This window comes from Gadus morhua, chromosome 6 (genome assembly GCF_902167405.1).
Source record: "Gadus morhua chromosome 6, gadMor3.0, whole genome shotgun sequence".
In the NCBI taxonomy this organism is placed as follows: Eukaryota; Metazoa; Chordata; class Actinopteri; order Gadiformes; family Gadidae; genus Gadus; species Gadus morhua.
This window is the reverse complement of record NC_044053.1, coordinates 21091835-21115725: the sequence shown is the minus strand read 5'-3', so window position 1 is coordinate 21115725 and position 23891 is coordinate 21091835. Positions and strand designations below refer to the sequence as shown.

Sequence of the window (23891 nt, the reverse complement as noted above, 5' to 3'; positions counted from 1 at the left end):
ATAGAGCACAGCATCTGCTGGGTACGGCAACTGCCGTAACACAGGAGGCCAGGCCGGTGCGTAATGCGGACGGGTCACACACTAGGCAGGGTGTTGTGGTTTGGGGTCTAGCAGGGAATCGCAGATACTGAGAGTGTACTGTGTTGTTTATAGTATTAATCAGGGATTGTGTTGTTGTTGGGGTTCACAGTTCATTGCTTTGTTGACGATGACATCACTACACCACATGCCTTTTCAACTGTAATGTAGCCTTTTCAAAGTAATTTCATTCTGGTTATTTACTAGTTAGAAAAGGTGTGTCTAGGTGTACCTAGGTGTATTTTCATAGTTTATCCACTAAATTACAGAAGCAGTTTAGGGACTGCTATTGTTACCGTCATTCAGTCAACTGTATTGTATGGCTGGATCTTTCTGCTGCTGTTGTTGTGATTCAGTCAACACCACCACGCTAGTGATTGGCAAACCCTCTCCACATAATTAAACCCCTCTGCATTGACCAGGGCAGCACAAGCACACTGTCTCAGCATCGACAAGCCTGTAAACGCCACGCTCAATCCACCTCTGCGAGGCGGCATACTTCAAACCGAATCGCCAATCGCTGTTTTTATTTCACACCGAACATCTCTCCTTCTCATCTCGAAGCTCGGTCTGGTGCAGCATCTCTCTCCCTTTCCTCTGAATGATCACAGGACTCTTTCTGCAGCAGCAGGTTCACATCTGTAATCGTATTCAAGGGCTTCTGCACCTCGTGTCCGTCTGCAAAACCGTTTGTCTGCCCATGCTCCGTCCCTCGACCGCCGGCCTGAAACGGAACACCGGAGATGGTTTTCATATGTCTCTGTATCACATGTTCATTGAGTTCTACTAACAGAAGTCTTTTCCCCCCTCCACTCCTCTCTCTCCCCCCATCCTCCAACCCTTGCTTTCCCCCCCACCCTCCACTCCTCTCTCTCCCCCCCATCCTACACCCCACCCTCTCCCCCCCACCCTCTCTCTGAGCAGCATATGCGCGAGGCTGCGGAGCGGAGGCAGCAGCTAGAGTTGGAGCATGAGCAGGCCCTGGCTGTCCTCAATGCAAAGCAGCAGGAGATTGACCTTCTGCAAAAGGTAAGGGGCTCGCACTAGTGTTCTGCCTCTGATGCAGTGTCGCTGAACTGACCTAAACATGGCCGCACACCAACAGACACACTGACGACCGTCACACACTGACGACAGACACACACAAACACAACAACACACACACACACACACACACACACGCATGCGTAAATGCATGGAAACAAAAGCACACACGCACCCAAACCAAGTTGAGCACGCCCTTCACACAAGCACTCCTTTATCTGTTGGTTAGAGCGACCAGCAATCTTATTCTCAAGTGACTCTTTTTCTGAGGCTTGGTTAAAAAGAAGGTAGTCCAGCCTACGATGTTTGTCTACCGTGTCGCCACACACTGGGTTGGAGAAGCGTCCGAGCCATGGATGAGGGGAGGGTGCGAGGGGGTGAAGGAGATAAGAGTTGGTCCTCATCGTTGTGGCCTGGGTGGTTTAGAGTCCTTAGGAACAGAGAGCTCTTAGGCAGAGCTCTGCTTTGCTGCTGTAAAAAGACAGACAGTTTATGTTATGTGTGGTTCTTAAAGGGATACTTCACCGGTGGAGATATGAAGGTTATATGAAGTAAATAATTCTATGTATTATAAATGTGCGAAAAAATTGAAATCGGTTCATCCTAGCCTGAGAAAAAGCAGAAAGTATCTCAAAAGTAATAAATCCTCCAACTCCCACAGTGCATTGCGCTCGCTGCACTGCCCACCTTTTTCCGTTTGAAGGGGGAAGGACCCATTATACTAGCGCAAGTGGTAGCGCGAGCAAACTTTGTGTAAACATATCCCTGTGATACATTGACTAGTTTGGACTCTAGTTTAGTTTAGACTAATTACAGTAGCTCACTATATCAAGTATTTGTGCTCAACCTATTCTCCCCAGTTGAAATAAGTGTTTGTCTTATACAGTAGGCCTACTTTAGTATAACAGCACTTGGGTTAGTAAACAAATCGCAACAACCAACGTGAATTCAAAGTTTTATTCATGAAAAAATATGAACTATTTACAAGAATAAAACGTGTAGGGTGCGTTTGCTAGAGTCAAAATCTTGAGCATCTATTGTCTCCTGGTAGCCACGGTACTGCCCATCTTGTGCTGGGTAATTAGCTCTGATGGCCTGGACAACACAGGAAGCCGATATTGTCTAAGAAAGAAAGAGAACAACATTAGCAAAGCAAGATAAATTATGCCTTGAGTAGCCTATACAGCATTACACAGACTTCAAGCAAACGTAACGTAGCCTATGCTCTGACAATAAGATCGGCTACCTTCGGATAACTACATTGTCACGTTCCCCGGGACTCAAAACTATTGTAGCCAATGTGTTAGTAAAAAAAAACAACACTTACTCTATGCTCAGTCGTCTGTTTCTCCCGGCGGGCTTTGGCTGGCGTTTCCTGTTCACTTTCTGCGTTCGGAAATATGTATCCAATACCAAACTGTTCAGATAAGGCGTAAAGCCTTCGTGAGAGGTTACACACAGCCCCGTCCTCGCCAGATTCAGACATTTTTTCTAGAAGAAACTGGCATCGCTGAAATTCGCCTCGGCAACAGGCAAGGGTTGTTCAGCTGTAGCCGCAGTAGCCTCCCCCTCTATTTGTGTCAATTCTTCCTGGCTGTATGTCTGAATCCAACATTAGATTTTCAAAATCAACTTTGGCTGTTTCACATTGCAAATTTGTTCTCTAGCTAAGCGGTGAAGAAACATGGCGGACATTGTGTTTACATCTGGTACGCGAGCTCCCGCCGCCCTCATCCCTTATTGGTGGGCTCACAATTTGCGGAACCAGTGGATGATAGTCCTCGGCCCTTCTAGCCATTGACATGCTTCTAGCAGGCAAGCAAAGTTTTACTGAGATGACGTCAAACGCGTCATTTGTACGTATCGGGAGAAAATTAAATCAGGAAAGCTGGGCCAAGGGAAGACTGGGTTAGACTGAGGGAAAAAAAACTTTTTTTATATATTGCAATAACGATTTTATAATGATAGAACGCCGGCTCTGAATCGGTGAAGGAGCCCTTTAATAGAACAAGTATAGTTAGTTATATTCTTTCAAATCTGGAGTCAGTGTTTTTTTCGTTTTTATCGTCTATTCAGGAAAGCTCCCAAGCGCTCCCTTGTCAGGGCAAAATACCCAACTGATGAACTATCAATGTAACCTGCCAATATGTTTTGACATTGATCTAACTCTTTTTGTTCAAAAGGCACTTACCAGTGTCTTACTTCCTACAGTAATTTTTTTAAACATCAGCGATGAACATCACAGCAGGGATGAACATGTTACACTAGTTTCATCGTAGAATACGTCAGTGAGAAGGTGAGGAAGGCTGAATGAGTTGGAAGTTTCCTAACCAAAAGGTTATCAGGCTGTGTTCTGCTCTCTCTCCGTGTCTCTCAGGCTCAGGTTGAGGCTAAAAAGGAACATGAAGGCGCGGTCCATCTGTTAGAGGTGAGTTTCAGGCCTGTGCTGGTGTTGAGGGAGCGGGGCCATTTAGGGCTAAGGAATGCCTGTGTTAGAGAGCCCGGGGCCAGTTTGAGGGCCATCTTGACCCCATTGGCAAAAGGCCCTTAACAGTCAGGGTCAAATAGCATCTATACTTGTGGAGTTAAATGTAAAAAACAAAAAACACAATTAGGATTTTAAATAAGGTAGAGTTGTGATGAACTAACTGATTTAAAAAATAAAATATAATTGACCAACATTGTTTTTATTCACTTGCATGTTAGCGTACACGTTTAAGTTAATGCGAGCTAAGGTGAATATTCTGCATGAGCAATGCTGCAGACCAAGATGTCCTCTTTGAAATTAATTTAGATTTCAAGATGTGTGTGTCTGATGCTTGTGCTAAATATTTATCTTTCCTAAATCTCTTTTTACTGTATGGATTTGTGTTTATGCATATACAGAACCACTTGGACAGCATGCAGGTATTTTATAATTGTTTTCATTAATTTACTTTTACACACTCAGGACTCTGTCTCTTGTTACCTTTGTCATCAAGTTTGATGCTGAAATATGAAACAGTGACAGTTTCTTCTAATTCCTATCTTGTTTTGATGTTAACGTTTATTGGCTGTGTTTCTCTACATCAAAGGTGGATGTCCCCTCAGAGTCTGAGAAACTAAACATATCTTTTGTTTTTATTACTTTGGTTTTCATTGTTGTCATTTGGACTTACCGTGCTCTGCTTACCAGCAACAACAAATCATGTTCCCTCTCTACTTTTGATCAAAACAACCACGCATTCGGAATCTGTATGGAATTCTATCTTCTTTTAAATCGTAATGTTCAAAAGTTTAAAACACTATCCTGGCTTTTAGAAGGGATTAAGTAATTATATAAGGAGTAGGGTGCTGGAAATGTATGCATGGATTTAGCCAAGCAAACTAAGGACCTTTTGGCACAACACATAATACAAATTAAACTGTTAATTAAACAACAATGTATTAACTTTCAATGAATGAACATCAAATGACTTCAACGAAAGCAGCAAATTAAGTCAATCAATAAGTAGTTAGGGAAACTCTTGATCCTGAATCATCATTGATTTCAGGCCTGTTCCAACTTGTGACAAAAATGTGTTTTGGTTTTGTGTGTTGCTGCATGTGTGTTCTCTGGCATGTTGTCTTCTGTCACACAGCCTGTATGATGCCAACACGCTTATCAACGTTTGCTTTGGGTTTTTACAAGTTTCCTGGAGGAATGAGACAATCAAAGCATGCCCACGTTCAGCCAACTGTGGCTTCTCCGCATGAAATCTCCTCCTTTAACACGCAGTGCTGTGCTATCATGGGAGCCATGATATCAAGGCTGTCTGCCTGGTTGTCTGTGGTTGAATGTGTTTTAAATATACAGATATATACTGTTTGGAAACTAACCAAGGTGTTAAACTAAGCTGTTTACCCAAAGTCCTCATTTCCCTTGTAACGTCGGTGGCTAAGCAGGATTTCCGGCGCTTTACCATTCAACAGTTTTAATTGATACTTGCATATTTTGCACATTTTGAAGAGTTGAAGAAGTGTTCATCTTTAATAAACAATGCTAAAAAGTGTTATTTAAAGAAAGGCTAAAAATCGAAATAGTTTTCTTTAATAATCCATATATTTTTGCCTCAATAAAATAAATCATAAATACAGCTGAGAAGTTGCGACTTCATAGCTCAAAGTCGTAGGCCTTTGATGAAACAAACACGGCACATTGCGTCAAAAGTAATCTGCATGTTGCCGCTAGTCTCAAATCTCATTACACACTTTAATTGTGTATGCATAACGCCAAGTACAAATACATGAACATAGTCGTTTGTGAGTCCTATTTGCATTTTATTTATAAATAATTTTTTCATGACTGCTCTCATATCCTTGGTCTGTCTCTTCTTCTTCTCCCTCCCTCTCTCCTCCTTTCCTCTCTCCTCCCTCCCTCTCCCCTTCCCACCTCTCTTTCTCCCCCCCTCTCGCTCTCTCTCCCTCTCTTTCCTCCCTCCTTCCCTCATCCCTCCCTCCCTCCCTCCCTCCCTCTCTCCTCCCTCCCTATCTTCCGCCCCCCTCCCTCCCTCCCTCCCCCACCTCCCCTGCCCGTCATCAGGCGAAAGTGCGCGAGCTGGAGGAGAAATGTCGGAATCAGAGTGAGCAGTTCAACCTGCTTTCCAAGGAGCTGGAGAAGTTCCGGCTGCAGGCGGGGACCTTCGACATCCTCAGCACGGAGCCGCTCACCCTGTGCGAGTCCCCAGGATCACCCAGCAAATCCTTGTCCCAGCTGCTCAATGGGTTGGCCTGCCCGCTGGGGAAGGGTGAGGAGGATACATGAAGGATGGATTGATGGATGGATGGATGGATGAATGGATGCCTTTTGCTACATAGGACAACAGGGACATTGATGATAGCATTCAGCATAAGTAGAGCCATTTCCAACCTTAACCTACTGCTTATCTACTGGTTAACCTACTGGTTCAAGGCCGTAATGGCAGTAGGGATAAATAGCTTTCAAATAATGTTTTTTGTCATCCAAGGTTCGAGACTTATCTCGTCACATGCTCATACATGGACGGGACGCCACAGAAAAAGTAAAGAAAAACCTGAAAAGACAAAATATTCATATTTGTAAAAATATGTATGTGAAAAAGATCCAACCTCAAATATAAACAATTGCCAGCCTAGTGGCGTGAAAACCAGTGACAACTGTGCTTTCTGCTCAGTCAAATAGTTGCATTCTAAATGCTTTGTTCTCTCGATGGAAATCGTTCTTCCCCTTGAATTGGTCACAGTTAATAAATGGCGGTTATTTCTTTTTGCAACACCATTCAATTTACCTTTGTACTAAATTGAGTTGTTTGCACAGCATTCCCAGTAATGGCTGTTCTGTGCGTGCCCAGGGCGACCACTCTCACCACGATAGTCCCCTTAACGGTACACAACCAACCATTGAACGTAAGAGCTGAGCCTGGCGCCAGTCAGGTTTCAACAGTTCACCAGCACAGAACACGAGTGTGGAAACTCCAGAAAAGCGATTTTCTGACGCATACCAACGTAAACACACAGCTGTTAATGATACGATCAATCATATTGAGAAATTTGCCATTAGCCACTAAACGCTGGTTCTGTAGATGTTTTTTTGACTCCACTTACTGAATACACAAATGCACGCCCTAATGAGGCTTTTTACGTTGGAGCTTTGCCCAGTTTAACTTCAATGGGGAGTTGTGATGCTGTGAGGGAGATGCTTTTGGCGCTCTTCACTCTCAATCCCTCCACTCCCGTTGAACCCGCTGACCTCTCTGAATGGTCAGCAGCAGAACCAACTCCCTGAATGGTCAGCAGCAGAACCAACTCTCTGAATGGTCAGCAGCAGAACCAACTCTCTGAATGGTCAGCAGCAGAACCAACACACTCATCCCCATCCATCTCCATGCGTCCCCACTGTGTCTACGTACGGTTCTCTGTGTATATTCGTACAATCTAGGTGCTAGCAAACATTTCGACATTCACGTCAACATCGTCCTTCATCTTCCTCTCTTCTCGTTACCCAGGCAACGAGGCTCCGATGAGCAGGTCTCTGATCTCAGAGTTCATCAGGCCGCTCCAGATGAGTGGGGACAAGCCTGACCTGCTGTCGCTCAAGCCCACCTTCCTCACCCGCGGCCGGGACAGCGGGCCCCGGCAGACCCTTCTCTCTGAGGTCTGTGTCTCCCCTGGACCAGCTTCCCACGTCACAGCTCCTATTGTCAGCGAGCTCCCTTCAAAAGGCCTTTGATTACTGGTGGTCTCACTGTTAGATCCGCCACACTTCATAGACAACAGCCTTATAATGATCTGATTGTTAAGTTAAATTGATGAATTTGTGAACAGCCTGAGGAGGAACAAAGCAGCCTGAATGGCCCTGGGGATTTGGTACACATTCCTACGTTATCAAACTCTTTTTATCCCCTTCTCTTTACTGTTCCTTTCACATTTTTCAATTCCGGAGAATGTTGCCTTTGCTTTGAAAATCTCACAAAAAGGAGACATGAAATGCTTGTGGTTAAAGTGTGAAATTCTCCTGCATTTACTGTAAAATACAATATATTTTTCTCTGTTCAGTTTTTTGGACAGAGAACAGAAGCTGTGCTCTCCTGCGAGACGCATTTAATACATGTAATATTTTTTGTCTCTACGTGGGGGGGGGGGGGGGGGGGGGGGGGGGGGGATTCAGACGCTGAAAGCTGTCGTTTCTCCATCAGATGGAGAAAGAACTGAGCTCAGCAACAAGGGTGAGGCAAAGGTTCACCGGCAAGGTCCGTCTGTGCACAGCTCGCTACAGGTACGAACACTAAAAGAGGGCTTTGCATTACTTTCATTGTCCATCAATACGGTGATTATCTCTTCCTTCAATCGATCGAAAACTGTTTTTTCCCATTGATTTATCTTGGTAAATAAAATGTCATAAATATATTATTACATATATATATATATATATATATATATATATATATATATATATATATATATATATATATGTTACCAGAGCCCATAGATTGAGTCAAAATGTCTTGGTTTACCCGGAAACAAAAGTATTTATTGCATAATCTTAGAAATATAACGAATACTCTAACACTTACTAAATCTGTAAACCGCTAATGTTTAGTATGATTCATTCTTCAATGAGGAATTAAACTTCCATCTATTAATTTTCTGTCAGCAGTGTACAGATCCAGATCTGTATCACTGTCACAAGGCCAGGCTCATTAGACGGATGGCTTGTCCTTTCCGTCTGGGATTTCAGGTTAATTCCAATTCAATCCAGACCGTCTTAAAGGGACAGTACGGCCCTTTAAATTAGACTCCAATGACTTGCAAAGGTTCCTGAGTGTAGAAAGAGTGTCTGGCGTGCATTGGATGTGTCTGCTCTCAGCATGTGATGGTCGAGCGGTCAGTGAGTTACCTGTCAGCTCTAAAATAATTGCCATCTCAGCCTTCATACTAATGAAGGTTCAGCCCCATCCACACTTGCAGCGTGTAGCAGTCCCAATCTTACAGAAAACACAATTCTTATTGATATTTCTGCTGCTCATATTGAGTGGCCTCCAGAGAGTTGTATTACTGTAAATCCTACATCAACATAAATATACAATATCATAGGCTTATCCACATTTTGATTGCAGGACAACTGCCTCTGCAGTTTCAAACACAACAATCTCGCCCCGAAGTAATAATTAATTATTAAATAATGACCAAAAAAACATTCCTTGCTACACATAACTTACAATCCAAAGATCCTATGCTCCCAAAATGGCAGAGGACATTGCTCTGTGACGTCCGGCCTTGACATTGTGCTATCTACTCCACTGTAGCTATAATCCTTACGACGGACCAAACGAGCACCCAGAAGCAGAGCTCCCCCTGGTGTCAGGGAAGTACCTCTATGTTTACGGGACAATGGATGAAGATGGCTTTTATGAAGGTAGGCTACTTTCACGCAAGTTTTCAATTGAATAAAGCTAATATTGTATTGTATTGTATTTGTATTTGTTTTACTCGATTAAGAATAAAATCACTAATAACTAACTAATCAATAATAAAAACATTCTAAAATTGCAACATGGATATTATTTAGACTAAAGGATTACTATTACAAGCAAGTTTGAAGAGAGGGGTTTTCTGGGAAGCCTTGAAGGAGGAGAGTGATGTGGAGTCCAGGGTTTGGGGAGAGCAGTCCAGTCCCAGGCGGGCAAGGTTCCGTGTTTGGTGTTTGGGGACTGTTACATGTTGCATTCGATGCCACACATCCCGATCCTACATTTACATTTACATTTAGGGCATTTAGCAGACGCATTTATCCAAAGCGACTTACAATAAGTACATTTGTCATAAGAAGTGCAAAAATATATCGCTGTTGGTACGGAAAGGATGTTCATAGAACTAACAATTTCCTCTCTCTTCCGCAGGAGAGCTGCTGGACGGCCAGCAGGGTCTGGTCCCTTCCAATTTCGTGGACTTTGTCCAAGACGAGGAGAAACCTGCCGTCCAAAACAGAGACGGTGCCAAGGAGTACGCATACCTCAACCACAGTAGCCTGGCCTCCAAGAGACTCGGAGCAGGACTCGGCCTAGGCCTGGGCCTGGGGAAGGCTACGACCGGGGGCACGGGCCATAGTTCAGGCCTCAGTTCAGGCCTCAGTTCAGGCCTCAGCTCCGGCCTCAGCTCAGGCCTGAGCATGGGTCTGGGAAGTCTGTTGTCGGACTGTAAGATGGACGGCATGAGCAACAGCCGACTGGCCATGGACCTCCTGGGCACATGCAGCAATGGGACGGGGACCCTGGACGTCAGCACTGATGAGGTTGGCGAAGACGTTGTGCCTTACCCCCGCCGCATCAACCTCATCAAACAGCTGGCCAAGAGTGTGATCGTGGGCTGGGAGCCGCCGGTGGTGCCGCCCGGCTGGGGCTCCATCAGTGGCTACAATGTGCTGGTGGACGACGAGGTGCGTATGAGCGTCCCCTACGGGGGTAGGACCAAGTCCCTGATCGAGAGGCTCAACCTGGCCACCAGCACCTACCGCGTGTCGGTGCAGTGCATCACTGAGCGCGGCCTGTCGGACCGCCTGCGCTGCAGCCTGCTGGTGGGCAAGGAGGTGGTTGTGGCGCCCTACTACCTGCGCGTCGACAACATCACGCAGGTCTCCGCCGAGCTCTCCTGGATGCCCAGCAACAGTAACTACAGCCACAACATCTTCCTGAACGGCAGCGAGTATGACATGGTGAAGGCCGGAGGACACCGCTACCAGTTCTTCAACTTGAAGCCCATGACGGTGTACAAGGTGAAGGTGGTGGCCAGGGAGCATCAGGTGCCTTGGCAGCTTCCCCTGGAGCACAGGGAGAAGAGGGAGATCTCCGTGGAGTTCTGCACTCAGCATGCAGGTCAGCCTCCTGAGCTTCTTAAGGAGTAACCTTACACTAGCTTCCATATCGAATGCGGGAAATGCGGGTTTTTCGGCTGAATGAGAGATGTTTCACGGTGTCAGGTGGCGTCACCTGGTCCAGCTTTGAGTTAATGACATTATGTTTTGAGGCGCCGTCTGGTTTAAGAGCTTGGTTACCCTTTAGATAGCCTTACATAATTTCTGGCAACCTTGGTGTCTGAGGATGACTTTATTCCATTGAGTATGTAATGTGTTGACTGTTGACATGACCACTGATTACACAGGAATGTAGGCATGGTTTTTCTTAGTGAGAGTGTTACCTTAACCAGTGTTGTGGTGCTTTAATTAGTGATTAAGGGTGTTACCAAGATGGAAAAGCTAGAATCTAATGGAAAAAGAAAACAAGCATCTGATAATTGAACACACGCCTCTCATCAGGCTCTCAGCAGAAAGCTTTGAGTCTATTACCTTTACTGCCAACCTGACAAACATCTGAGCTCTGCTTTCTGTTTCGTTCACTCTGCACTCTGTGATTGGCCTCAAGGATTTGTGTGCAGAGAAATAGTTTCAGACAGTGTGAAAGAACAAGGCAGCATATGATCAGGGATGTGTGACAGGAGGCAATCGGGTGTTTTAGAGAAGGTAGCCCTCATATGCTATGCATTATGTACATTATGTAATAGCATGTGTGGATGTCTGGAATCCTCTCTCTCTCTCTCCCTCTCCCTCTTGCTCTCTCTCTTTCTCTCTTATCTCTGTTTCTGCCCCTCTCTCTCTCTCTCTCTCTCTCTCTCTCTCTCTCTCTCTCTCTCTCTCTCTCTCTCTCTCTCTCTCTCTCTCTTCCCCCCCCCCCCCCCAATCGTTTCACTAATACCCAATACCTCGCCTTTTAGGGTGGGGGAGGGGGGGGGGGGGCGGTGGGGGGTACAGGCACTGGGCCATACACTCGCGTGCCGAGCTCAAATGGAAATTAAAATGTCTCTGGCTCTCCAAATGACGAGTGGCGGGTGGGGGTTGAGGCAGGTTCTCAGGGGTGGGGGGTGGGGATTATTGACTACATCCAGTCACCTCATCATCACCGTGGAGATCCTTCAGCAACAACAACACTGTTGATGCTGATGGAGGGGGAGGGATGGGAGCCGGAGAGGACCTACCTCACAGCCGCTGGGTAAAGCCTTGTCAGTCCTGCAGTCAACAGGAGCTAGATACAGGGGCCGCTCTGCCTTTTCTTCTTTTGGCAACACTAATTGGCCATTAATTAACATAAGGTAATGCAGTAATAACGGTATTAAATAGCATTAGCATAGAGGTCAGGGTAAGCAGTACTCAGTTTTGGTACGGGTTGGTGATTAAGGTAACCACTATTACCTTAGTTAACATGAACACCATTATCTTAGTGAACATGAACACCATTACCTTCGTTAACATGAACACCATTATCTTAGTTAACATGAACACCATTAACTTAGTTTTCATGAACACCATAAGTAAAGATGAACACCATCGGTAAAATTGAACACCATTACCTTAGTAAACATTAACACCATAGTTAAAAATTAACACCATTACATAGTAAATATGAACACCATTACATTAGTAAACATGAACCCCATTATCTTAGCTAACATGAACAACATTACCTTAGTAAACATGAACACCATTACCTTAGTAAACATGAACACCATAATCTTAGTAAACATGGACACCATAAGTTAAGTATAACCACACATTAGTAAACTGTTAATCATCGGTTAGCCAATGCTTATCAGTATATGCTACACGTGAACCTCCTAAGATGGCGCAAATTGATTTGTTCGCTATCTCAGGATATTGGGCAATATCCCATGATTGAAAAACTCTCAAACTCTGGATATTGCTTTCATCACAAAATGTAAAAAATAAAAACAAATACACCGCTATTAAAACAAATCAATCCCGGGAAAAAGTGTTATCTTGTATATTTTTGGAGTCTTCTCGTGTAGTATATACTAAAACAATTATTCACCCCAGGCTCTGTGAATAAACCTATTCCTCACTATTCACTTTGCCTTTGGCGAATAATTGTTAATTATTGCCATCACTTATATCAATTAAACGTCCATTATTGTACCCTTCTTGTAAAAAAAGTTGTGAGTGACTGCCGACCGTCATCTCCTACAGTTTGAAGAGGACAATTACGTGACTCACTCCTTTGTGGCTCACACCTCATCACACGCTATTCCTGTCCTCTGTCTGGCTGGGGTTCTTTGAAGTCATCCTGCCCCAGCTTCCGCCTCGACAGAGAACACACCGTGGCTCGCTACTGCTGCCGCTGCCTCCAATGCTGCTGCTGCAGTTGTTTAGTGAGCAAAGATTACCGAGGTGTATAAAGTGGAAGAGTGTTTGCTGCTGCTGACAGCGTCAGGGTGTTGATGACAGCAGTCTGTTAGTCAGCCCAGATAATTACTGAGCCTTGGAGCCCTCCTGCCAATCAGCAGCATCGACTAGCTGTTTTACACGCACGCACACATGCACGTACCCATGCACACATGCAGGCGCGCAGGCATGCACACACACGCGTGCACACACATGCGTGCACACACACAGGCACACACACGGAAACAAACAAGCACACAAGAACGCACGCAAAAGCAGGCACACCAACATGTGCACACACACAAACACTGTGTTCTTCAAACAAAGTGGCCTAATCTGTTCTTAGTTTTGAATTATCTGTATTATTAGCCGAAGCAAATATAATTCAATTCCCCAACCTTGGAGAGTCCTGCTTGTCCAGATTAAGAACGAAAGCAGATGGGCTGGAGAAAACGCGTGGAGCTTCACACCCTCCCAACGTGTCATTCCGTCTTCATTCCGTATCATTTCAGCCCCCGTGCAGCAGGGGAATCAGGCTAACAACCCCCTGCTCCTCCAGAAGTGTGCCCCTCCGCAGCGGCAGTGGGAGAGTGATTAGGTTGTGTTAGTGGGGGCGTTCTCCCTGGAGCAGCTGTGTGTTGTGCTGAGTGGCTCTGTCCAGCCCACTGCAGGGCCGTGGGGGGCCACAGGGGGCCACAGGGGGCCGGCGCTTTGGCCCAGATGGGCTTCCGTCTTCGGTGTGCGAGAAACAGCGGCAGATCGGGAACAGAATGAATTTGTGTGGGTTTTTTTGCGGAACTCAGCAGGGTCTTGTGAGAGCCACTCAGGAAGCAGAGATGTGGTTTATCTATGCAGGGCATCGCCGGTTGGGATGCATGTCGGGTTGGACGGGTTGATAGCAATGGCCATGCTTGGGTAGGAGTTCATACTGACATATATAGACCCCATCGATGTTGTAAACTACAACAACATTTATCTGTTAACAGAGCTAACACATACAATAACTCCACGTTGTGAAACATTCATAACATACAAATTAATAACATAAATGTTATTTATGTCATGGAACAAAATAACAGCTGAGACTTCCATTGTACTGAATTGACTGCTTCTTGCTTATCGCAGCCATCTCATTTAAATCCTCATTCATTAGAAATCACTTGGTAAGGTTTTGTTATTTAATCAGTTGATACAAACCATCTACACACTGGGGTGAATCTCCTAGTAAAAGGCCTTGAATTTGAAATGACAGATTCTGTGCGTTTGTGTGTGTGTGTTTGTTTGTGTGTGTGTGTGTGTGTGTGTGTGTGTGTGTGTGTGTGTGTGTGTGTGTGTGTGTGTGTGTGTGTGTGTGTGTGTGTGTGTGTGTGTGTGTGTGTGGAGGTCAACGTGGTCAGAGACAGAAATCCGTCTTCTAGGATGCTTGGCACAGTGAGTGAAGGCTTGCTGGGAGCGTGATCCAGCACATTCGGATGTCAAATGGGCTTTTTCAAGCTTCAACACCGCCCACTGACACACACTTCTAGACGTACTGTCCGCAGTGTCACTGATTGATTCTGATGCCTTTGAAATACGGCACACTAAACATTTGCGTTGCATGAAACGTAAACCCTGCCTATTGGAGGCAGTGGAAGCACGCGCTACACATGTGGCCAGTGTTCCGTTCATGCTGTATGTGTAAGGGATCCTGTAACGTACAGCTCCCTCAGTCCCATTCTAATGCCCACCCCCCCCAGCCAGGTCAGGACAACACACTTGATGATCAGCCCTGAGAGGAGGGCCCAGGGCAGACTCACACCCCTTTAGATATGTTTCTATCCAACAATCCAGACACACACACATCAAATTGGGTCTAAGTATTCTGTGTCTGTGTTTTTGTGTGTGTGTGTGTGTGTGTGTGTGTGTGTGTGTGTGTTTGTGTGTGTGTGTGTGTGTGTGTGTGTGTGTGTGTGTGTGTGTGTGTGTGTGCGAGTGTGTGTGCGTGTGCGCATGCGTGTGCACGTGCATGCGTGTGCGCCTGTGTGTGTGTCTCAGGGCCCCCGTTCCCCCCCCAGGAGGTGCAGGTCCAGTGCGGTCCGACGGCGGGGATCATGCAGGTCCGATGGAAGCCCCCGGACCTTTCCGCCGCCGGGACCTCCAACGGGGCCAACGTCATCGGCTACGCCGTTTGCACAAAGGGGCAAAAGGTGTCGACGTCAAAACAAGTTGTTACGCGTTATCCCAAAATGCATTTCTGTGAGAGCCAAGCCTCTTAATTTCATCCGGGCGGCTGTCGCCACCTGGTGGCGGCCGGTGGTATTACACGAGTATGTAGAATGCGCTACACCAGGCGATTATGTAAGAGGATTTGACACACATGGCGGGTCCATGCCCTGTCCTGTGATGCTGCATCACTCGATCTCAGCGTCCTGCATGGAGAGATGTGCATGTTAGGATATTAGTGTTACTATAATTGGGTGGTTTATAGTAAATTGTTTCTTGGTTCTCGTATCTATACAATGCAATTGTACCCAATTCTAATAACACAGAACACAACATAATATTTAGTAGTATTGAAAAAGCTAAAGAGATAATTTGATCAATGAATAACGAGGTAGAGGCTTTTAGAATGCTACGCACTGGTAAGCAGCTTTGTGTGTGTGTGTGTGTGTGTGTGTGTGTGTGTGTGTGTGTGTGTGTGTGTGTGTGTGTGTGTGTGTGTGTGTGTGTGCGTGCGTGCGTACGTGTGCATGTGCCCACTCAGATAGCAGAGGTCATGTTCCCCACGGCGGACTACGTGAGCGTGGAGGTGAACCGGATCCAGGGGCTGGAGGCCCGGGAGGTGATAGTCAGGACGTTGTCGGCCCAGGGCGAGTCCCAGGACTCCCCCGCCGCCCTCATCCCCCACACCCTCCTGGGCTCCCCCCGCCTCTCCCGCCGCACCACCGCAGCGCTCCACCCGCCCTACCCCTCCACCTACCCCCCCACGCACCCTCAGCCCCAGGTCCAGGCCCTGCCGTCCCGGGCCCCCCCGCACACACTGCCGCACCCCCAACTACACACTCCGCCCCCCCACCACCACCACCACCCGCCCCCGCCCCACTTCCCCCCCCACGCGGGGCCCCAGACCAAGCCCCTGCTCGGCGCCCGGGACCCCGACACCAAAGACCGCGAAGCCGGGCTCCGGGCGGCGCGACCCTGGGAGCGCTCGCCCTCGCCGCTGCCCCCCTGCATGCGGGGCGGGCCCCACCTGGAGCCCCCCTACCTGGCGCCGCGCCGCTCGCCCTCCCCGCAGAGGATCCTGCCCCAGCCGCAGGGGGCGCCCATCCCCAACACCATCGCCAAGGCCATGGCCCGTGAGGCGGCCCAGAGGGTGTTCGCCGAGGGCAACCGGGTGAGGCTCCACTCAGCATGAGGTCTCTGTGTAATGTGTAACATGTAGCCTAGCTACATCGCTACGCTAGGTCTCTGTGTAATGTGTAACATGTAGCCTAGCTACATCGCTACGCTAGGTCTCTGTGTAATGTGTAACATGTAGCCTAGCTACATCGCGACGCTAGGTCTCTGTGTAATGTGTAACATGTAGCCTAGCTACATCGCTATGCTAGGTCTCTGTTTGATGTAACATAGAAACTAGATACAGCGCGACGTTAGGTATCTGTGTAAAGTAACATGTAACCTAGCTACATCTCTACTGGCTACTGTGGAGCTATGTCGCTACGCTAAATCTCTACTGGACTAATGTTGAGCTATATCGCTATGCTAGGTCTCGACTGCACTACTGTTGAGCTACATCGCTACATTAGGTCTCAACTGGACTACTGTCGTCATGGTTTTCAATAGGGGTTTGAGGTTAGGGGCATGTGACTCCGTTGACACGTGAAATGTAAACAGTCCTTACCGGGAATAAAACTATGGATTGCTCTGGGTTTGAACCAACTCAGCAAAAATTACATGATAGGACTAGGCATTTTGATACTTTTATGTGGAAATATGACCTATTATGCCATGCACATTATACGTTGTGTATACATATGGTAGTATCTATTATTCAAACTGAACCTGGCAGTGTGTCTGAATAAATATACAACGTTTTTCATGGATGAGGAGCGTTGCTCTTTAAAGTTAATTTAGATAACGCAATGTACACCATGGTGTAGAATTGGGCCAATTGTTAAAATAACAAACAGCGCTAGAAAGACCTGTGTGTGTGTGTGTGTGTGTGTGTGTGTGTGTGTGTGTGTGTATGTGTGTGCCTGTGTGTGTGCCTGTGTGTGTGTGTGTGTGTGTGTGTGTGTGTGTGTGTGTGTGTGTGTGTGTGTGTGTGTGTGTGTGTGCCTGTATGAGTGCCTATCTGTGTGTGTGTGTGTGTGTGTGTGTGTGTGTGTATGTTTGCATGTGTGTGTGTTTGTGTGTGTGTGTGTGTGTGTGTATGTTTGCATGTGTGTGTGTTTGTGTGTGTGTGTGTGTGTGTGTGTGTGTGTGTGTGTGTGTGTGTGTGTGTGTGTGTGTGTGTGTGTGTGTGTGTGTGTGTGTGTGTTTGTGTTCCTGTGTGTGTTCCTGTGTGTGTATGTGTGTCAGGCGGAGAAGAGGAACATATTCAGGGACCGGGGCATGCACTCTGTGAACTCTGACGAGGAGGAGGACGGCTACGACGCATCCCACGCCCGGAGGAGGGGGGCGTCGGTGGACGAGTTCCTCCGGGGGTCCGAGCTGGGCCAGCAGGTACACTGCTCTGTGGCACTAATACTGAGTGCTGCACTACGTTACGCTACTCATTGATATGCTTTGTGGCACGACTCTACAATGTTGTGTTGATTGTTTGGTTACGTTGCGTGGTGGTTAGGGCCACCCAATTATGGGAAAAATCATAATCACGATTATTTTGGTCAATTTTGAAATTATTCATACAACTATTTTTGAGTTTGAAAACATGATGCATTAATTCAGCATGTCTCCTCCAAGAAACACTTCGTAACTGAGAACTTTTCGACAAACGTTTAGACAAAAAAAACACGAAATGGTCAAAAAGAAAATGTTCAAATCGAAATTAATGCACAGATATGTATCCAGCTGTCAAAAAACTTGATTATATTAGTTTTGTGATCGTTTGACGCTAAAATCAAAATCAAGATCGAAATTCGAATAATCGCCCAGCCCTAGTGGTGGTACATTTCATTCCAACTTATTATGTTATGTTATGTTACAGAACAGAGTGTAGAGCGTAGATTTATTGACAGAAATTAAAGTATAACCTATAAATCTGTTGATAGGAGTGAAGAGAAAACGGCTCATATACGTTTATTGACAACACCTGCTTCTCACTCACATTCCTTCTAATCAGGTTCTGAGAGCCACGCCCCCTCCTCTCCCCTCTACAGACAGAGCCACGCCCCCTCCTCTCCCCTCTACAGACAGAGCCACGCCCCCTCCTCTCCCCTCTACAGACAGAGCCACGCCCCCTCCTCTCCCCTCTACAGACAGAGCCACGCCCCCTCCTCTCCCCTCTACAGACAGAGCCACGCCCCCTCCTCTCTCCCCTACAGACAGAGCCACGCCCCCTCCTCTCCCCCCTACAGACAGAGCCACGCCCCTCCTCTCTCCCCTGCAGACAGAGCCACGCCCCCTCCTCTCTCCCGCCAGACAGAGCCACGCCCCCTCCTCTCCCCCCTACAGACAGAGCCACGCACCCTTGTCTCCCACCTACAGACATAGCCACGCCCCCTCCTCTCTCCCCTGCAGACAGAGCCACGCCCCCTCCTCTCTCCCGCCAGACAGAGCCACGCCCCCTCCTCTCCCCCCTACAGACAGAGCCACGCACCCTTGTCTCCCCCCTACAGACATAGCCACGCCCCCTCCTCTCTCCCCTGCAGACAGAGCCACGCCCCCTCCTCTCTCCCGCCAGACAGAGCCACGCCCCCTCCTCTCCCCCCTACAGACAGAGCCACGCCCCCTCCTCTCTCCCCTACAGACAGAGCCACGCCCCCTCCTCTCTCCCGCCAGACAGAGCCACGCCCCCTCCTCTCCCCACTACAGACAGAGCCACGCCCCCTCATCTCCCCCCTACAGACATAGCCACGCCCCCTCCTCTCTCCCCTAAAGACAGAGCCACACCCCCTCCTCTCTCACCTACAGACAGAGCCACGCCCCCTCCTCTCTCCCCTACGGACAGAGGTCAACCTCAGGGTTATATTACAATCCAAACCACTGTCTGTTCAGGGAACTCTGTGCACCATCTAATCATTGAAGAAGCATATTCAGACTCAGTGAATTATTGATAAAAAAGATAATGATATCGCTTTTTTTGTACACGGGGGCCTAGTAAAAGTACAATTTGGCCGATCATTTAGAGGTTAGACGATAATTCGTGTAACATATGAAAAATGTATCAGCTAAAACGAACAAGGCCCACAATATGATAAATCATCACATTTGACCACTTGCATCCCAGGTACATCCATTCCCCACTCTTTTCAATTCACACAACGAATGTAGTCTAATCTATTGTCACAGAACATAATGTTGATTTACTGTCTGTTTGTCTTTCTGTCCCCCATCCCCCCCTGGCCAGCAGCACCTCGCACACCACCACCACCACTACAGCCACAGCGAGGACTACCACACGGAGAGCAGCAGGGGGTCCGACCTGTCCGACATCATGGAGGAGGACGAGGAGGACCTGTACTCTGAGATGCAGCTGGAGGAAGGCCGCCGGCGCAGCATCAACTCCCACAGCACGCTCAAGGTATCCACGGAGATGCACCTGGGACTGAAACACACACACACACAGACATCCACACACACGCACTCACACGCGCACTCACATGCACATGCACGCACACACACACACACACACTCATACTCACACATGCATGAACTCACACGTACACAGGCACTCACACATGCACATGCATACCCACACACACACATACACGCACACACAAACACACACACACACACACACACACACACACACACATACACACACACACACACACACACACACACACACACACACACACACACACACACACACACACCGATCTAGGGAACAGGTTGTCTGGGGAAGTGCTTTGTGTGTGTGTGTGTGTGTGTGTGTGTGTGTGTGTGTGTGTGTGTGTGTGTGTGTGTGTGTGTGTGTGTGTGTTTGTCTGCATGTATGTGCGTGTGTGTGTGCGTGTGTGGGAGTGTGTGGGTGGTGGGGGCATTCGGGGATAGATGGCCTGGGGTCATTGGGTTTGGCAGGGTTTGCTGGCTGCTCCATGCTGACCTGCTGTGGGTCTGTCTGTCTGAGCTGCTCTGAGCCGCTCTGGGGTCTGCTGCTAGACTGGGGCGATAACAGCCCTGTTAAGAGCCGGTGACAAATTACCACTTTTTCATGGGCAAAAAACTAACCACAAGTCAGACGGGAGGCAGACGCGGCCCAGGACTTGTCTGGCAGCCGTGGGCTTGTGAGCTTGGCGAGCAGCGCTAGTGTCTGAGCGATGGGAAGCTTCCTGAGAACATGTCTAGGCGCCAGTGTGCTGTTGATGTCATGTCACAGCTGACAGAGAGACACAAATCTGTTGCACGTGAGTTTCAGCCCTTCACTGAACTGCCCTGCACCCCCCCCCCCCCCCCCCCCCCCACCATCCAACCCCACCACCCACCAACCCCCCCACCCTCCAACCCCAGTACCCCCACAATAGCACCCCACCACTCTCCAACCCAAGTACCCTCCACCACCCACCAACCCCCCCATCCTCCAATCCCAGTACCCCCACCAGCCCACCACCCTCCAACCCCACCTCCCTCCAACCCCAGTACCCCCACCGCCCTCCAACCCTAGTACCCCCACCACCCTAGCACCCCACCTCCCTAGCCTCCACACCCACCCAAACCTCCCATCCTCCCTCGCTGTGTTCATTGAATGCGTGCCCCCCGTCTGAAGACCGCTGCTAAACACAATGTTGTGTCTCTGTTTAAAAGAGTCATGGCATACTGCGCGCGCATGGGAATCTCATTTAAGTGAGTACTTAAATGGATTGGTGTTCATGAACTAATGCATTTCTTAATGTAGATGTATGGATATGATTATTTCTTTAATTTGAACTTTGGAGCGTGTTTTGTATGAAAGGACGATGGTGAATAAAAAATAGGATTTTAATCTAAATCAAGGGGATCTTAATCAGAAAACAAGTTGACAGCCTTTCTCTGTTCACATGTTGATCCTGGAAACAAGGCTGAAATGTATCGATTCATCAACAAAGGACCAATAATGTGAATCTTCCCCTAACATTACCACATAATCCATTCTACTGCCTCCTTATATATATATATATATATATATATATATATAAACGCGTTATTACCGGCGTTAACGCAAACTAATTTTAACGGCGTTAATTTTTTTATCGCGCAATTAACGCAATTCTTTTATTTATTTTTTTTCAAAAATTATTATTATTTATTTATTTTTCTTTGCCTCAAAACAAAGAGGCAGTAGCCTGACTGCTATTTTCAAGGCAGTATCTCTGTATGTTCATCGTTTAATTGCACTATAGGCTTTTTTTTTGTATCGTCCTGTTTTGATCAGTATATGCCAATGTTGTCAATAAAAAAACATTTACACCAGGCAAGCCGATGCACTTCTCCATGTTGATAAGAGCATTAAAATGAGAAAAATTAATGGGACAAAGAAATCAAGGGACATTTAGCATAGAAAAAAGAATTGTGATAATTGCGATTGCTCGCGGTTAATCGTGAGGTAACTATGACATTAATGCGATTAATCGCGATTAAATATTTGTATCGCTTGACAGCACTAATATATTTATATATATATATATATATATATATATATATATATATATACATAGGCTATCTGTAGATAAATATATATATACATGTATTTGCATATATACTGTATTGATATTATTTGCCTATATATTTTGATTATAAATACATTCCATTAATGTATGCCAGAGCTTCAGCTTGGATAATGAGTTTACCTCATTACCTCACTAGTTGAGTTTCTCTACTCTGACCAGGCACATTCTCATTCAGAAAAGAACAGAGCCACAATCCAATACACCTGTGTGTACAGAAATACGATGCCTCTGCTGGGAGAAAAGGCCTACATGCTGCTCATTGGCCTGAAGGAAACAACCATTCACTCAGCTGCGTCGTTTGGTTTTAATTCACTCGAATGGTTGTGATTTTATTACTTTATTTTTGGTTTGTCTGTGGTGTCCCTCAGCAGAAAACACTTTTTTCTTTTTCTCTTTATGAGTTGGATTGACCTCCTGTTCTTACAGTTAGGACACCAGTAGCTCTGTGAATTTCCTTTACAGATTCCTGGTCCGAGCATGCCATTTCCTCCTCACAGAAAGACGCTGCATGTGTAACTGCATTGCTGCAAAGAACTAATTCTGTCTTTATTTTGTCTTTCCCTTACCGGTTCATTTCTGCTCTCACGCTGTGTTGTTCCCTACCTGCCTGTTCTCAAACCTCTGAAAACATCCCCCGCTATAACCACTATAAACTGTAACCACTATAAACTATAACCAAATCACTCCCACCCCCCTGCTTCCAACACGCTCCCGACTGAACTCTGACTCAAAACCGAATCTGATTCTGTGGGGACTGTGAACTCGCGCGCCGCCGCCCTCTTGTGGCCGTGAAGGCGTACTACAGGCGGCAGGACTTGGCCGAGGAGCGGGACAACTGGGACCTTCAACGGGAGGTGGTGAAACAGAAGCCGCTCCGCAGCAAGCGGCTCCACAGCATCCCGGAGGTGGCGGAGGAGGAGGCCGACGGGAACGACGCCATGGGCCAGCGGCTGGGCCACGAGGACGGCTCCGGGGGCCGTCAGCGCCCGGGGACCCCCAACACCCAGAGACGGGACCACCACCACCACAACGCCTACCAACACGAACTGCAGCAGCAACAGCAGCAGCAGCAGGAGCCGCGCTCGCACGACCGCCTGCTGCGACGCCAGCGCTCCTCCCCGCGCTTCGCTGCCGGCTACGGCTACGGCTCGGAGGAGCGCGGTCCGGGAAGGCCCAGCCGCCAGAACACCAAGAGCCCCGACAGCGGGCTGGACTGCGGCAGCGAGGAGGAGGGCTCTCTGGGGCGGGGCTACTACTACGCCTACGCCGGCCCCGCCACCCGGGGCCCCGTCCGCATCATCCACTGCGAGGGCCCCGTGGAGCGGCGGGCGCTGGCCATGGGCCGCCGGCGCACGCTGACGCGGCAGTGCAGCATGGAGGAGGACTACTGCCGGGACGCGCCGCCGCACACGGCCCAGTCGGTGCACACAGGGGACTTCCGCAGCAGGGAGCGCACAGGGTCGGGCCGCAGGGGAGACTTGTGTTGGGAGGGCGCCCGCAGTGAGGGCTGGCTGAACGAGATGGACAGGGTGTGTTACAGCCCGCACAGGGAGGCTAGGGCCCAGTCCATGTCCCGACTGGGCCGGGAGCAGCCGCTGGTGTGTGGTCCCACTTCCTCCTCCTCCTCCTCCTCCTCCCCCCGTCCATTCCATCAGCAAGCTGCCGCCATGCCGTCCTCAATGTTGTCCTTGCTTGGTTTTCTGTCTGTTTTTCTGTTTTTTTTATCTATATATAAAATGGGCACGCCCCCATTATCTCCCTGATTTCCAGCCCCCCGTTTATTTTCTCATTTTTAAACTCTACTGACTCTGTGGTCTCATATTTTCGGTTGTTCTCCAGCGATTATTTTATGTGTTTTGCTTGGCCTGCCACGAGCGTCAGGTGCAATGTTTTCCTTTTAATTTTGTTTTTTGTTTCACGGTGAAGCTTTTGATTACCTAAAGGCCATTTCACAGGGTTTTGGCTTCTCATGTCTCGTAAAGAGGGCATGGCCACTGGAAGGCTGAGCAGCAGGTCAACCCAGGGCTGCTGCTCTGTGCAGTGCATGGGGGGGTCGGGGGGTGCTGCTCTCCCCTCTCTAGCTGCCCTCTCTCGCCCTCTCAGTCACAGCCTTGAGAAGACCCCCTCTTACTTGTAGACTCCCAGCATGTCTGCTTCCCTATTCTGAGCTCATTCAACTCAGCTCATGCCTCTTC

The 23891-nt window shown here is 47.8% G+C and overlaps 1 protein-coding gene across 10 annotated transcripts in view; it reads left to right on the top strand.

The window, feature by feature from the left end:
* rimbp2b (RIMS binding protein 2b) overlaps positions 1-23891 on the top strand; it is an 81882-nt gene that overhangs the window by 41281 nt on the left and 16710 nt on the right. For all 10 annotated transcript variants that reach the window (XR_003977053.1, XM_030357806.1, XM_030357810.1 and 7 more), the window contains 13 exons: positions 1003-1107; positions 3500-3550; positions 4009-4029; positions 5684-5888; positions 7125-7273; positions 7815-7894; positions 8925-9034; positions 9519-10490; positions 14882-15033; positions 15591-16220; positions 17408-17551; positions 19401-19571; positions 22491-23294. Coding sequence is in view for 9 of the 10 variants with exons in the window: in XM_030357806.1 (XP_030213666.1) it covers positions 1006-1107; positions 3500-3550; positions 4009-4029; positions 5684-5888; positions 7125-7273; positions 7815-7894; positions 8925-9034; positions 9519-10490; positions 14882-15033; positions 15591-16220; positions 17408-17551; positions 19401-19571; positions 22491-23294 (3591 nt within the window). In the remaining variant the exon portion in view is untranslated. The remainder of the gene's footprint in view (positions 1-1002; positions 1108-3499; positions 3551-4008; positions 4030-5683; positions 5889-7124; positions 7274-7814; positions 7895-8924; positions 9035-9518; positions 10491-14881; positions 15034-15590; positions 16221-17407; positions 17552-19400; positions 19572-22490; positions 23295-23891) is intronic.